The 16,156-nt window shown below is 44.0% G+C and overlaps 1 protein-coding gene across 4 annotated transcripts in view; it reads right to left on the bottom strand.

Moving 5' to 3' along the window:
* LOC119167487 (helicase MOV-10) overlaps positions 1-6,776 on the bottom strand; it is a 172,302-nt gene extending 165,526 nt beyond the window's left edge. For 2 of the 4 annotated variants that reach the window (XM_037418970.2, XM_037418971.2), the window contains exon 1: positions 6,410-6,776. In XM_037418970.2, coding sequence (XP_037274867.1) covers positions 6,410-6,537 — 128 coding nt within the window. In that variant the 5' untranslated portion in view covers positions 6,538-6,776. The remainder of the gene's footprint in view (positions 1-6,409) is intronic. The other 2 variants (XM_037418968.2, XM_037418972.2) reach the window with 2 other exon arrangements.
* Between the last annotated feature and the right edge of the window lie 9,380 nt (positions 6,777-16,156).

The following is a 16,156-nucleotide window of genomic DNA, read 5'->3' as shown; positions in this document are numbered from 1 at the left end:
TAGTTCAAATCCCGGTGCCGCGCAGTTCCCAACGGGATAAAAAAAAAATAAATCCGCGTGGTGATAGAAGTGCATTACAAAGCCTGGGGTGCGGCGTCACCGGTAACCACCGCCGGGAACGCACTCCCTCACCAGAGAAGGATTGGCCACCCTGGTGCAGTATCTGGCCACTACCTCCCACATGCATACGTCAAATAACTCACGGCCCTCAGTCCCCAGCAGCTGTGAAGCAACTGACCACAGCGGCGGTCAGATCTGCAAAGCAGCAGAGGGTGCCAAGAATCTCTGGATCCGGACAGGCCGCCATTGAAACTTGAACTTGGCAACGTTTAACGCTAGAACCCTATCTAGTAAGGGAAGTCTAGCTGTACTATTCGAGGAGCTAGAGGGTGTTAAATGGGATATAATAGGGCTCAGTGAGGTTAGGAGGACAGATGAGGCCTATACGGTGCTACAGAATGGGCACGTCCTTTGCTATCGGGGCTTGGCTGACAGAAGAGAACTGGGAGTGGGGTTCCTAATTCACAGAAACATAGCTGGCAACATAGAGGAATATTATAGCATTAATGAAAGGGTGATAGGTATCGTAATTAAACTGAATAAGAGATACAAGATGAAGGTGGTACAGGCTTACGCGCCTACATCCAGCCAAGATGACGCTTCAGTTGAAAGCTTCTATGAAGACGTGGAATCGGCAATGAGTAAGGTAAAAACACAGTATACTATACTGATGGGAGACTTTAATGCAAAGGTAGGGAAGAAGCCGGCTGGAGACCAGGTAGTAGGAGATTATGGCATCGGTACTAGAAATGCCAGAGGAGAGCTACTAGTAGAATTCTTAGAACGCAATAATTTACGGATTTTGAATACCTTCTACCGACAACGAGGAAACCGCAAGTGGACATGGAGGAGCCCTAATGGCGAAAATAAGAACGAAATAGACTTTATAATGAGTGCACACCCAGGCATCGTGCAGGATGTGGAAGAGGTTGGCAAGATACTATGCAGTGACTATAGAATGGTACGGCCTCGAATTCGCCTAGACTTAAGAAAGGAACGACAGAAACTGATACGCAAGAAGCCAATCAATGAGCTAGCACTGAGAGGGAAAGTACAGAAATTCAGAGTCTCACTTCAGAACAGGTACTCGGCTCTTAGTGAGGAAATCAACCTTAGCATAGATACAATGAATGATAATCTGACGAGTATCATTACGGAGTGTGCAGTGGAAGTTGGAGGCAGGGTAGTTAGACAGGAAACTGGCTAGCTTTCCCAGGAAACGAAGAGTCTCATTAGGAAGCGTCAAATCATGAAACTCTCAAATGCAACAGACAAAATAGAACTGGCAGAGCTTTCTAAGTTGATTAATAGGCGTAAGGTATCCGATGTATGAAGGTATAACATGGAGAGAATTGAACACGCTCTGAAAAACGGAGGAAGCGTCAAAGCAGTGAAGAAGAAACTTGGGATAGGCAAAAATCGGATGTATGCACTAAGGGACAAAGAAGGCAAAATAACTACCAATATGGATAGGATAGTTAAAATAGCGGAGGAGTTTTACAGAGATCTGTACAGTAGCCGGGACAACCACGACTTTAATACTATAAGAAATAGCAGTAACCCAGATGACACCCCACCAGTAATCATAGAAGAAGTCAGAAAAGCGTTGGAGAGCATGCAGAGAGGCAAAGCTGCTGGTGAGGACCAGGTAACATCATATCTGCTGAAAGATGGAGGACAGATTGTGTTAGAAAAACTAGCCACCCTGTTTACAAAGCTGCTGGTGAGGATCAGGTAATTCCAGATCTGCTGAAAGATGGAGGACAGATTGTGTTAAAAAAACTGGCCACCCTGTTTACAAAGCTGCTGGTGAGAATCAGGTAACATCAAATCTGCTGAAAGATGGAGGACAGATTGTGTTAAAAAAAACTAGCCACCCTGTTTACGAGGTGTCTCCTGACAAGAACAGTACCAGAGTCTTGGAAGAACGCTAACATCACCTTAATACATAAGAAAGGAGATGACAAGGACTTGAAGAATTACAGGCCGATTAGCTTGCTCTCTGTAGTATACAAGCTATTTACAAAGGTAATTGCTAACAGAGTAAAAAAAACATTAGAATTCAATCAACCAAAGGAACAAGCAGGATTTCGAACAGGCTACTCAACAATCGACCACATTCATACTATCAATCAGGTAATAGAGAAATGCTCGGAATATAACCAATCACTATACATAGCCTTCATAGATTACGAGAAGGCGTTTGATTCAGTAGAAATATCAGCCGTCATGCAGACACTGCGGATTCAGGGCGTCGATGAAGTATACATAAACATCCTAGAAGAAATCTACAGGGGATCAACTGCTACCATAGTGCTTCATAAAAAAAGCAACAGAATACCAATCAAGAAGGGTGTAAGGCAGGGGGACACAATCACCCCAATGCTATTTACCGCATGCTTACAGGAGGTTTTCAGAAGCCTAGAATGGGAACAGTTATGGATGAGAGTTAATGGAGAGTACCTTATTAACCTGCGCTTCGCCGATGACATTGCATTGCTGAGTAACTCAGGGGACGAATTGCAAATCATGATTACGGAGTTAGACAAGGAGAGCAGAAAGGTGGGTCTCAAAATGAGTCTGCAGAAAACGAAAGTAATGCACAACAACCTCGGAAAAGAGCAGCGCTTCGAGATAGGTAAGAGTGCGCTTGAAGTTGTAAAGGACTATGTCTACTTAGGGCAGGTAATAACCGCAGAGCCTAACCACAAGATTGAAGTAACTAGAAGAATAAGAATGGGGTGGAGCACATTCAGCAAGCACACTCAAATTATGACAGGTAGATTGCCACTATTCCTCAAGACAAATGTATATAACAGCTGTATCTTGCCGGTACTTAGCTACGGAGCAGAAACCTGGAGACTTACAAAGAGGGTTCAGCTTAAATTGAGGACGACGCAGCGAGCACTGGAAAGAAAAATGGTAGGTGTAACCTTAAGAGACAAGAAGAGAGCAGAGTGGATTAGGGAACAAACGAGGATTAAGGATATCGTAGCTGAAATCAAGAAGAAGAAATGGACATGGGCCGGGCATGTAGCGCATAGACAGGATAACCGCTGGTCGTTAAGGGTAACCAACTGGATTCCCAGAGAAGGCAAGCGGGTTAGGGGGAGACAGAAGGTTAGGTGGGCAGATGAGATTAAGAAGTTTGCGGGTATAAATTGGCAGCAGCAAGCACAGGACCGGGTTAACTGGCGGAACATGGGAGAGGCCTTTGTCCTGCAGTCAGGCTGATGATGACTATGCAAAGAACCGATTGCCGCTTTGAGGCTTTCGAAAAGTGTAAATAAGGGTGCTTTTCGTGCCACTACTTCTTTGCAGAGCTGAATAATGGAGAGCTCGCCTGACGAAGGGCCAGAAGGCATGCATGCCAGCACTGCTATCACCGGACTTCAAGGCACCCAGCATTTGAGCGCATTGAAATGATTAGAACAGATCACTCTGCAGCCCTTTTTAACAATGACACCTTTCTAAGACTGCAAAAGCACATGTGCCCATGGAACTCATTGACACTACAATCCAGAAGTGCCACCCAAAGCGTGAAAGCGGGGACTGCTTTCACTCGTTTTGCAGAGTACATCTCAAGCCCATGCATGGTGGCTATTTCCCTTTCATTGTTGACAATCGTAAGCCATGGTTTGAGGGTTTATGCATAGGCGCATTGACATCATGTAGTAATGAACGCCCAGATAAGCATGGCTGCGCGGAAGTGTACGAGGGACCAAAGAATACTTCCACAGGAAGAATGCTTGATTGTGCTTTTAAGGGGGATCAATAAGGCTATTGATTTCGCTTTGCTCTTTGTTACTAGTCAGACCTTAAATTGTGCCTAAACTTTACAGTGGTGGTTACCTTCAATGATATTTGATTGGCTGATCTCCTGATGGCATTTCTGAATAACTATCGCAACTGGCTTGTTAACCAACTTCTTTTTTTAAACAAGAGCAAAATCTCGATAGTTGGGGCATGAGCTCCATGCAAAGCCTATAACACGACTATACTATAGGGTCTAAACAAATGAACAATGAGTACAGTAGGTACTGCAAAGTTTGTCCTTTTTGTATATTAATTTCTGTTTCTGACTATATACATATACCCTATGTCCTCAGTGTCGTCACTTCGTACTCATCTTGTCACCTTCACACGCACTGCACTTCACGATTCTACTACAACGGTTTCTACGAATTCCTAAAGAACAAACATCCACATTCAGTAATATTTTATTTTGAAATGTTACCAATGCATAATAAATTACATGAAATTAATTACACATGTAAGCAACATGAAAATGCATGACTCCTGAGAATGTAAAAGCGATTTAATTTGCATGAGCATGAGGGCCCCCTGTTGTGAAGGTATAATAAACTCTTTGTAAGGACCAACAACAAGGGCAACTCCACAACAAGGCACAGCCTGCAGCTAGTACACTCCCACAAGATTTCCGCGAGACTGGTTTAAAATCCTTGTTTGGAAGCTTGTGTGGCACCAACATTTAGCAATTTTCTAGGAGGCGGAATGCCACAGGACATTGTCACAGTCTTTTACCGAAGTGAAGCGGTAAAGATTTCTTGCTAAATGTAGCCGTCGAATTCCTGAAAACTGAAGTTCTCGTGTCAGATTGCATAAATGTCTTCGTTCATAAAAATAAAACATCAAGCTTTTATGTCTTTTTTCATCCACTTTTCTTCCTTCTTATTTACATTCCATTGGTTCTAATAACTTCCCCTGTACATTCCTTGGCATTACTGTCTGTTAGATCTCATATATATATATATATATATATATATATATATATATATATATATATATATATAATATATACACACATTGAGGGAGTCATTTAATACCAAGTGTACCCCGTCAATTTAGAACCATGAATCATGCCCAAAATGATCGTGTAGGCATATGTGAATGTGACTAGTAGTTATTGAGGCACAGTGTTTCTAAAAAAAGTTTTTGTGTAGCCTAGAGGGCACTCAACGTTGGGGACCTAGGTGAAATCGCGTCACACTAAATTTATACAATTACTGGTCTGAGCAATTCCAATGAAATAATTTTTCCTGATGTCAAGGCACTACTCTTTTATGACTAAGATAGTACATTATTTCTTTTAACTTTATTTTTTTTTTGCTTTGGCTAAAAATTGCAACATATTGTATATTTAGATTTTTTTATAATTTTTTTGCGAGTGATGTATTTACATTTTCTGTTTTATAGGTTCCTATCTTAAATGATTAAAATACTTCGGGAGCAAATGAAGCAAAAACATTGCCAAAACATCGTGACAAAGTTGGAAAAAATAGCATTTTGACTGGCATTGCGGCTCAATGGACAGTTTGAAATAATCTGCAAGGCCGCTTTTCTGTAAGGTTTGTTTTCCAACCAAAAACTCTCGTTCAAAGACTGCTTTTCTCTCTCATTGTGTTGTACTCGCGTGCCTTCGCTGGACGATAGTTATAGTGCGAGAACAAAATGACGACACAGAGACAAGAAGGAGACGAAGGCACTGTGTTGTCGTTTTGTTCTCGCGCTATAACTATCGTCATGCCATACCAACTAGCCTAAGCTGGCACACCCTTCGCTGGAATTCGGAGAGGTAAAAGCGTGGGTAAAAGCACAATGAGCGAGAAAAGCAGTCTGTGAACGAAAATGCTTGGTTGGAAAACGAGCCTTACAGGAAAGCCGGCTTGCAGATTATTGCAAACTGTCCTTTGCGCAATGTAGCGGTCCAATTAAAACTATGGCTTATATTTTGTTGCATAGTATAGTTTGATGGTAAGACACGTACAAAGTCTCAAAAGAGTAGTTGTTTTAAGGGAGAAAAAAAATTTTGAATCCTGGCAACCATAAGGCAGTAAGAAGCTAGTCTTTGCTTTACCTTCATTGCATAGCACGTCAGCGCAGAGTTCCAGCGGGGGCTTTTTGGCAGCGAATAATGCCCGTCATATAACTATTTGTTACTTGTTTTAGTAATACTGCTACATATAATGTCACAACGAGGCTATAGTGCTTATTTTATGGAACGTCATCTTCCCCCTTGGACACAGGGCAGGTTATATTCAACCGCTTAATTCCTAAACCCAAGGGGCTGTAGAACATGGGGCATTAGGTTTGGGCCCGATCTGCGGTCGGACCGGGCCAGGGAAACTTTTTCTCAGGTTCGGGTCAGGTCCGGGTCTCGATTTTGAGTCACCTGGCCGGGCTAGGGCAAGTAAACGGAGTGCCCGGCTCGGGCAGATAATAACGGCCCATGCAGTGCTTTTTCTATATACATATGCTAACATTTTCGATGCGAGTTAACTTGCCCGTTCCTCAAATACTCGCGTAAGGTTGATTGATGAAGACTTACTCGTGCTGCCAGAGGTGGTACTTCAGAAATTCGACGAAATGTCTCACAGTTTTCAAATGGTTTCGTTCGGATTCAACGCTGTCGCAGCTGTAATTGCACAGTTCACACACGTAGCGCGGCTGGCTCATTGCGATGGCACACCTTCTGGGGCGGTGTTTCGCTCTCTAGTTGACACAAAGGTTCACAGAGGCACAAGGCGCTGAAAAAGCAGATGCATATCTGATGGTTCTGATGTGGCAGGACGTCCCACATGCAGTAGACGGCTGAGCCTCAAGCGCTGTCAAAAGCTTACTACCACAGAACACCGATACACTACCATTAGTACAACCGGCATCAAATGAAACCAACGCCTCCTCTAGAAAGATGCCTGAGGAATGGCTCGCGCTCCCAAAGGAGTTGGCCTGCCTTCAGTTTTAAACAAGCTCCGCACGGTGGCGCTCGCGACGAACACTATTAGGTTCTGTTCGGGCTGTCACAGTGGATGGACGTGTTTTTCGAGCGCTCCGGATCGACTGCGCAGATAAGTGTTTTTGCATGTTTTGAGCTTGTCTTTATAATTATAAGGCAGCGGTTGAAATCTTCGTAGCACTTATCTTATGGTACAGCTTTTTCGGGGGCTAGTCACCAGGTATTTAATAGTTAGTGCGGGTGTATGTGTTTGAAATTTTTTTTTTTCTTTCGCCACCCCGTGGGGGAGGTGCGCGTACATTGAACACGCAAATTTTTGTAGTAGAGCTTAGACTTTCTTTTTTTCGTAGTGCACGGCTCAAGTTTAGTAATTATCGAGTATAAGGACAATTGGTGTCAGAAAGACATGGTTAAAAAGACTGTAAAGTGTTCAGGATGTGGAGTAGATTTGAAAGTGGACCAGAGCGTAGAAGCAGATAGAGAAGAGGCTGACGCGAAGTGTAGGCAATGTGAGGTCGAGGAAAAATGGAGAAAATAATGGTTGCCCAAAGTGAACTGCTGGTGAGAATCGATGAGCTCGAGACTGCATTGGTGACAGAGCAAGAGAAAACGAGGGCAATGGGAGAAAGACTGAAGTCCACCGAGAAAGCACTAGCGAAGCTGAACAAAGAAGCGGCCTACGGAGAGAACAGTAGAGAACCGGCAACCATAACGGTGGAGAAGGAAGAACAAGCAAGTTTGGAAAAAACAGGTTTAGCCGGTTCAACTGTCGCAAGGCCCAGCTTCAGCGAGGTCGTGGTGGGGCTGGGAGGGGACAAAGCAGCCAGCGTCCAAGGTGCAAGTAGCCCCCAGGTGCAGGACACTCCAGCTGAAAAGTCACAGCATGTGATAATCGCCGGGGACTCGAATTTAAACCGATGCACAGAAGCCATCAAAGAAAGGGTAAGAGGTGACAAGAGGGTTGCAGTAGGGGCGTTCCCAGGACGCAAGCTTGAAGCAGTCATGAGGCAAGCGAGTGCAAAACTCAAAACTACAGCTGATAGACGAAACCTCGTGATAATTTCAGGCGGTTTAAACGATGTCTTAAATGAAGATACAGCAGGACTAGCAACCACACTGGCGAAAGGCGTCGATGACATGCGCGCCACTTCTCCTAAGGTAGAGGTAGTGATATGCACGATACCGGAGGTACCGGTGCGTGATAGCAACCTGCAAAGAACGGTTGTCAACACAAACCAAGAGATATGGCGGATGACTCGAGAGAAAGGCTTTGAGGTGGTGGAAATAAACAGAGAAGTCCATAGGTGGGGTGGTTTTCAACGAGACAGAATACACTTCGATGGGCGGCTAGGTCATGAGGTGGGTTGGCGACTTGCAGAACGCGCAGTAGCTTTTTTGGGGGGCAAGCGAGTCCTTCGGGGAGCAGGATAGCTAGTAACGAGGAAAACAACCAGGGAGACTCTTCGACAGGTGGACGATTCCAACGTGCCACCAATTACTAAGATACGTAGAGTCCGGGGCATAAATAGACTTAGCCATGAGCGCTGAGCCAATTCAGACATAGGGTATATTAACATGCAGGGTGGTAGAAACAGGCTGAAATGGGAAGAGATAGAAGAACAGCTAAGGGTGGAGAGGCCGATGGTATGCGGATTTGTAGAAACACATCTCATGGACATGGAACAACCTCCCAACAATCTGGACTATGCATGGGAATATTGTAATAGAACAGAAGGCAGCAGAAAGGGGGGCGGTATTGGGGCATTCATTCATAAAAGTACAGACTGGCAAAGGCTCAAGCAGGAATGCAAGAAACATTTATGGCTAAAAGGGAAAGTGGCAGGTCAAATGACACTCCTTGGTTTCGTGTACTTGTGGACGGGAGCAAAGGCCAGAGAGGAAAACCAGGCAATAGTAGAGTGTATATCAAAGGACATTCAGGAGTTAGGAAGAGAGTGCGAGATAATTATACTAGAAGACATGAATGTGCACGTAGAAGATATAGATGGGTATACCGACCCGACAGGCAAAATGATCATGGATATGTGTGAAAGGCTTGATTTGATCATTTGCAACAGTACCGAGAAGTGTGAAGGGCAAATAACATGGGAGGTAGAAAGGCTGCAGTCCACGATAGATTATGCACTGATGTCATATAGGATGTATGATAAGCTCAGAGGAATGCACATAGATGAAGGTGGCTCCAGAAGTCTGGGTATTGATTGATATGTGGGGTTTAACGTCCCAAAACCACCATTTGATTATGAGAGACGCCTTAGTGGAGGGCTCCGGAAATTTTAACCACCTGGGGTTCTTTAACTTGCACCCAAATCTGAGTACATGGGCCTACAACACAGAAGTCTGGGTAGTGATAACAAACGTATCAAGCTAAGTTTTGGAAGAGCAGTGAAAGTGGGAAGGAGACAAGATGAGCAACTACAGGAAAATTTTTATCCAGAAAGGCAAATTGAAATAGCCACTAAACAAATTGAGAAAGTAATCACGGAGGATAATAAGACAGTGTGGACATACACGAATCTAATTAGACTCTTTGAGCTAGAGCTTGCTAAGACGCTTGACAAGTCACCCCGGAAAAGAAGACACAAACCCAAAAGTTGGTGGGATGAGGAGGTTAAGAGAGCCATATCAAAATGTCAGGAAGCCTCTAGGGAACGGAACGCAGACATGCTAAGCAGCGGGGTGAACCGACAGATGATGTTGAAAAAAAAATGGGAAACCTTTCTAAGCTGTAGAAGGGATGCATCTCTTCTGATCAATGAAAAGATTAGAAGAAAGGGAGCTCAGTGGCTGGCAGAAATACATAAAAAAGATAGAAAGGCAGCTGCGAAATTTTGGAACCATCTAAACTCCCTAAGAAATGAGACGAGCCTAGAGCAGAGTTTTATAACTACAGCCCAAGGTGCTAGGCTAGAAGGGGACGAAGCTATTGAATATATAGGAACAAGGGTGACAGAAAAATTTCAACAAAGAAGTACTTTATGCACCACAATAGACAAGGACAAATCAAGTGGTGCAATGGCTCCATCTTCACAACGAGAGTGGGAAAGGGCTGAGAAAAGGGTTTTCTAGTACATCAACAGGCCCAGATGGCATTCCAATTAGGCTGATAAAGACATTAGGTCCGAAGTCTAAGCAGGCTTTGAGAGAGGCAGTGAGCAAAATAATAATCGATGGTGAAGTTCCCGACGGATGGAAACTTAGCAGGATGAGCATGATCTATAAAGGAAAGGGGGACAAAGCTGACATAAACAACTACCGTCCTGTAACAGTGACATCAGTGGTCTACAGGCTGGCGATGCAGATTATAAAGGAAAGACTGCAGGCATGGATAGAGGATGAGGGGGTGCCGGGGGAACTGCAGAATGGGTTTCGGAAACACAGCAGGTTGGAAGACAATCTGTTCTCACTGACGCAGTGCATCGAAATAGCAGAAAAGGAACACAGGCCCCTGTGGCTAGCATTTTTGGATATCAAGGGAGCGTACGATAGCGTGGTTCAAGAGGAATTGTGGGGAATACTGCACACACTAGGCGTGGAACATGTAGTCACTAATCTTTTAAATGGTATCTATAAAGGTAACAAGGTAGTTATGAAGTGGGAAAAACAGGTATCCAAGCCTGCAGAGGTAAAACGGGGGCTTAGGCAGGGGTGCCCCCTGTCACCCTTATTATTCATGATGTACCTACAAGGATTAGAGGCCAAATTAGAGGGCAGTGGACTGGGCTTCAACCTCTCTTTAGTCAAACAAAGAAAACTTATTGATCAGACACTGCCAGCATAAATGCACGCAGATGATATAGTGCTAATGGCCAACAACAAGGAAGATTTGCAGAGATTGATGGACATCTGCGGTAATGAGGGAGATAGGTTAGATTTTAGATTCAGTAAGGAAAAATCAGCAGTCATGATTTTCAATGACAACGAAGGTAGTGAGCTTAGAATACAGGAGGTCACGCTAGAGATAACAGATAAATATAAATATCTAGGTGTATAGATAAGCAATGGGACCGAATACCTGAGGGAACACGAAATATGCGTGACGACTAAAGGTAACAGGAATGCAGCAGTGATGAAAAAGAGGGCACTGTGGAATTACAATAGGTATGATGTTGTGAGAAAAATATGGAAAGGGGTCATGGTTCCTGGGCTGACGTTTGGCAATGCGGTCTTGTGCATGAGGTCCGAAGTTCAAGCAAGATTAGAAATTAAGCAACGTGGAATAGGTAGGCTTGCTTTAGGAGCTCACGGGAATACACCAAATCAGGGAGCGCAAGGTGATATGGGACGGACATCATTTGAGGGCAGGGAAGCTAGCAGTAAGCTAAAATTTGAGAAGCGATTGAGAGAAATGGGGGAGGAGCGTTGGGCTAGAAAGGTTCTCAGCTACTTGTACATGAAGAATGTCGATACAAAATGGAGGAAGCGAACCAGGAAGTTGACGGGTAAATACTTAGAAAACAGCAGGTAGCCAAACCAAAAAGAATTATCGGTTAAGAAGAAAGTGAAGGAAACGGAGACTGACATGTGGAAAATGGGCATGATTAAGAAGTCCGCACTAGAGATCTATCGAACTTTTAAGCAGGAAATTGCCAAGGAAAGCATCTATGATAATACGTGGGGTAGTTCTCTACTGTTTGAGGCCAGGACGGGAGTATTGCTAACGAAGACATACCGGGCCAAATACGAGGGGTAGACACAGTATGCAGTGCGTGTGGAGAGGAAGAAGAAACTGCCGAACACTTGATAATGTTCTGTAAAGGGCTTCACCCTATAGTTCAGGATGATGGCGCACAGTTTTTTAAAGCACTGGGGTTTAGGGACCGGGAGGGCAAAATAGACTTTAAGCGGGTAGACTTAACTAGAAGGAGGTTATCTGATTGGTGGCTAAAGGCAAGGCACGAGTGAAAATTAAACTCTTCACTGCAAAGTACGAATCCTTGAACTCACTTTTTAAGGGGGAAAAATATAGTTTTTGGTTCATTAAGTATTACGGCTTGGTGGCGCTAGCCACTGCCCGATCTAAAGGGTACAGCCATATCCATCCATTAGGTTCTGTTCGGGCTGTCACGGTGGATGGATGTGTTTTTCAAGCGCTCCGGATCGACTGCGCAGATAAGTGTTTTTGCATGTTTTGAGCTTGTCTTTATAATTATAAGGCAGCGGTTGAAATCTTCCTAGCACTTATTTTATGGTATGGCTTTTTCGGGGGCCAGTCACCTAGTATTTATTAGTTAGTGCGGGTGTGTGTGTTTGAAATTTTTTTGTTTTTTTTCTTTCGCCACCCCGTGGGGGAGGTGCGCGTACATTGAACATGCAAATTTTTGTAGTAGAGCTTAGACTTTCTTTTTTTTTCGTAGTGCACGGCTCGAGTTTAGTAATTATCGAGTATAGGGACAATTGGTGTCAGAAAGACATGGTTAAAAAGACTGTAAAGTGTTCAGGATGTGGAGTGGATTTGAAAGTGGACCAGAGCGTAGAAGCGGATAGAGAAGAGGCTGACGCGAAGTCTAGGCAATGTGAGGTCGAGGAAAAATGGAGAAAATAATGGTTGCCCAAAGTGAACTGCTGGTGAGAATCGATGAGCTCGAGACTGCATTGGTGACAGAGCAAGAGAAAACGAGGGCAATGGGAGAAAGACTGAAGTCCACCGAGAAAGCACTAGCGAAGCTGAACAAAGAAGCGGCCTACGGAGAGAACAGTAGAGAACCGGCAACCATAACGGTGGATAAGGAAGAGCAAGCAAGTTTGGAAAAAACAGGTTTAGCCGGTTCAACTGTCGCAAGGCCCAGCTTCAGCGAGGTAGTGGTGGGGCTGGGAGGGGACAAAGCAGCCGGCGTCACAGGTGCAAGTAGCCCCCAGGTGCAGGACGCTCCAGCTGAAAAGTCACAGCATGTGATAATCGCCGGGGACTCGAATTTAAACCGATACACAGAAGCCATCAAAGAGAGGGTAAGAGGTAACAAGAGGGTTGCAGTAGGGGCGTTCCCAGGACGCTAGCTTGAAGCAGTAATGAGGCAAGCGAGCGCAAAACTCAAAACTACAGCTGATAGACACACCTCGTGATAATTTCAGGCGGTTTAAACGATGTCTCAAATGAAGATACAGCAGGACTAGCAGCTACGCTGGCGAAAGGCGTCGATGACATGCGCGCCACTTCTCCTAAGGTACAGGTAGTGATATGTACGGTGGTTATTTCGAGCAGGTGTGCATATCAATTATCCCCAAAAAATTGATGCTGCGTTTGAATCCCCAAGTACCGTACATGAGGAACTGCAGTGTTTTGTCCTATTGTGAATTCATTTCAACAGTAATTACTTATCTTTGATCCGTACAGTTCAGAGCAGATGTTTTTAGTTGCCGTCATAATGTCATTGAAATTTCTAACACGTTTGCCCTGTTTGTTTCAGTGTGTACATTTTGGTCATTTATAAGCAGTTCTCTTTAAGTAGCTTGGGTGGTGTCTCGATCTCATTTACGTTGTAATTCTGTGTGACTACAGTTCTTGATGAGAAGCTTAGTTAACTTAGCTTCTATTTTTAATATTCTGTGTCAAGTGTCCCTGTTTTTCATTATGTTTCTCGTCACTCGGGAAATTTCGCTTACTTTCTGCCTTGGTGGTTTACCGCCTTAAATTTCTGCTTCAGATGTCAGTGTAGTAATGGTTTTGTTCATTGCCTCTGTGTCTGTTTCCTCGTTTTTCCTCTCTTTGCTTCGCATTTCTTGCCAAACGCAATTCTAAGCTCGTGTATTTTTATTTTGACTTCTGCTAGGTTGGCCTGTAGCTGATTTTCCTGTTTTTGTCTTGAGGCTGACGCTATTGTTGCCCTATGATTTTACAGCTTTGCACTTGTTGTTGAGGGCAATTATAAGCTTGTGTGTTTTTATTCCAATTACATCTGGGTTGGCCTCTATTTTAGTGGCTAGTTTCGCTCTTCTTCTCTTCATATAGAGCTGTTGTTACCCTCACTAGTCTATGATTAGGTCCGTGGTTTTGCTGTGCCTATTACATCTGTTTTATTATGTCTTTTATGTGTATGTCCTGTTTCATGCCTACATATCTGCATAATATGTTTTGCATATCCCCAGTAGGTGCTTTCCATGTCTACTTCCTATTCCTGTGCTTTCGAAAGTTCAATATGTGTACTTCATTTCATTCACTAAATTCCACATGTGGAGTGTTAATCTTGATAAAGGTGTTTGGCACAAATTGCATCCACTTGTCGCTAGTTGTGAGTGCACCACGAATGCCATCGCTTTTCTTTACTCTTGTCATTGTGATGTGCACGTATAGCAACAAGTCACCGTTAACACATATTTCAGGTCATTTATTGTGTACACTGCATAATTATCATGTATGATTGAGGCAGTCCTGCATTTTCATGAAATGTTGAATAAATGTCATGTTTTGTGTTCTTCATTCAGTTTTTGCACAGAATCACCTGTACTTGAACTTTGGTGTTAATCAATAAAGTGACATTATGGAATGGGGTTTCCTAATAAATACCAGGCCCTTTTGTTTGCTCGACATATTGTATGCTATTATGATGGCATATGCATAAACATGTCATGCCATGAACACCCCAAGAATACATGTGTACTCAATGCTGCCTTCCCAGACGCAGTCATTCTTATGTATTCATGCCAGGGAAGACCGAGGTGTGACGGATGTTGAGTGGCCTAGAGCCAGTATGTAAGTGTAAAACATTATTCTAAGAGAGATGCATTCTGCTTAAACAATGGGGACAATCATATGTGCAAAGAAGGAACTTCATGTAACACTGGACACAAACGGTATGGACCTCGCCAGAACACAGAGGAGAAACATTATGCACATTATCGCACTACCCCAACCTCTGTCCTTGTGAAATGCGAGCTGTTCGTACCTTATAATAATAACCAAGTAGCTTGAGATACGTTATTCTTTATGGAGCAAGCTATGCTTACTCATTTTTATTGATTGTATTTTAATACACCTATTAAAAGAATAAAGGCATGGACGAGAACATAGGTAGAAAATTTCATTGGACACATGCTGGACTAACAACTGCAAGTCTCCAATTGGAATATGTTTTACAGCAATCGCAAATGTTAGTATAATCGGGCTGCATGCACCTCTTGTATGCAGATTTTTAGATCCTGTCGAGGAGGTTAAACTCTCAAACACGTTGGCAGATAGAAGAGAAATGCAGGGAAAAAGGACAAAGTTCAGTCTTAATATATGTTTTATTTGTTGGGTTGCGCATTCAGCTGCTAGAGAGAGATGCTAAAAAGCACTATGCATGCGCGAACGCTACCTTTTTTTGTATTCTTCAGATAGTATTTCGTTTGTTTACCGCCTGTCTTACGTAATACTTCTATGGGCTCTATTGCCTCCTCGGCTGTGCTTTTTTTTTTTTCCAATATGAGCGAACTCACCCAGTTTTACACTAGCTTACATATCAATGTACCTTCTATGCAGACTGTAACAAGCCACGTCTGTCAATATACGCGCACGATGTGCAGTAGTTGTTTAAATTACTGTACATCAAATAATACGAGCAGCATATAACCTCACAGACCGAAGAAAGAATCAGCATGACCATGTGACCTGATTTTGTCAGCACTTGCCAGTAGTATCACATGGCCTAACTCGCCCACGCAGTCGCTTCATGCAATTGACGGTGAACTCGAACTGGTCGGCCCCGCGCCGACAACGTATATCTGAGTCTTTCCTTCGGCTGCGCACGGCGCTGTATTAAATATTGCTGCGGCGACCTTTTAAAGCTTTCGGTACCGACGGTCCAAGAAGAGCGTGCCAAAGTCATAGTTGCTTTTGTAGTTTTTTCTACAGTAGAAAGGTTGGCTTCTTCGCACAAAATGCTTGCTTTGAAAACGTAGAACGATCCATCGCCTGTTTTGCGAGGGGTAGCTAGCTTTCTATTCCTTCGAATCGGCCAACGAACGAACGAGTAATGTCACCACATTAACGATACAAAGAACTGTTCAGCGACGAATGAAATGCAAAGGAAGTGTACCGAATACGAAATACTGGCAACGCCGCACACACGCTGGGGCAGCGATGAAGAATCTCGGAACGATGGCTGCCGTAGACTTTGCTTCTGTGAAGCGAGCGCGCGCTCCCCGAACAGACGCCACCGGCGTACCCTTTCAGCATACCCGAGGAACAGCAGCTCGATGAAAAACGCACGGCGCAGCAGTGCCCGAGCTGCCCAAGCGTCTGGCACATCCAGTGCGCCCGCGTGCTTTCGCATTCGTAGTTTCCTGGTGGACACTCTAGAGGCGCTGCTGTGGCTGCTGGGAGAAGCGGTAGAGGCGAAG

Source organism: Rhipicephalus microplus, chromosome 6, assembly GCF_043290135.1.
Source record: "Rhipicephalus microplus isolate Deutch F79 chromosome 6, USDA_Rmic, whole genome shotgun sequence".
Lineage (NCBI taxonomy): Eukaryota > Metazoa > Arthropoda > Arachnida > Ixodida > Ixodidae > Rhipicephalus > Rhipicephalus microplus.
The sequence above is the reverse complement of the archived record's forward strand: the minus strand, read 5'-3'. Positions and strand labels throughout refer to the sequence as shown.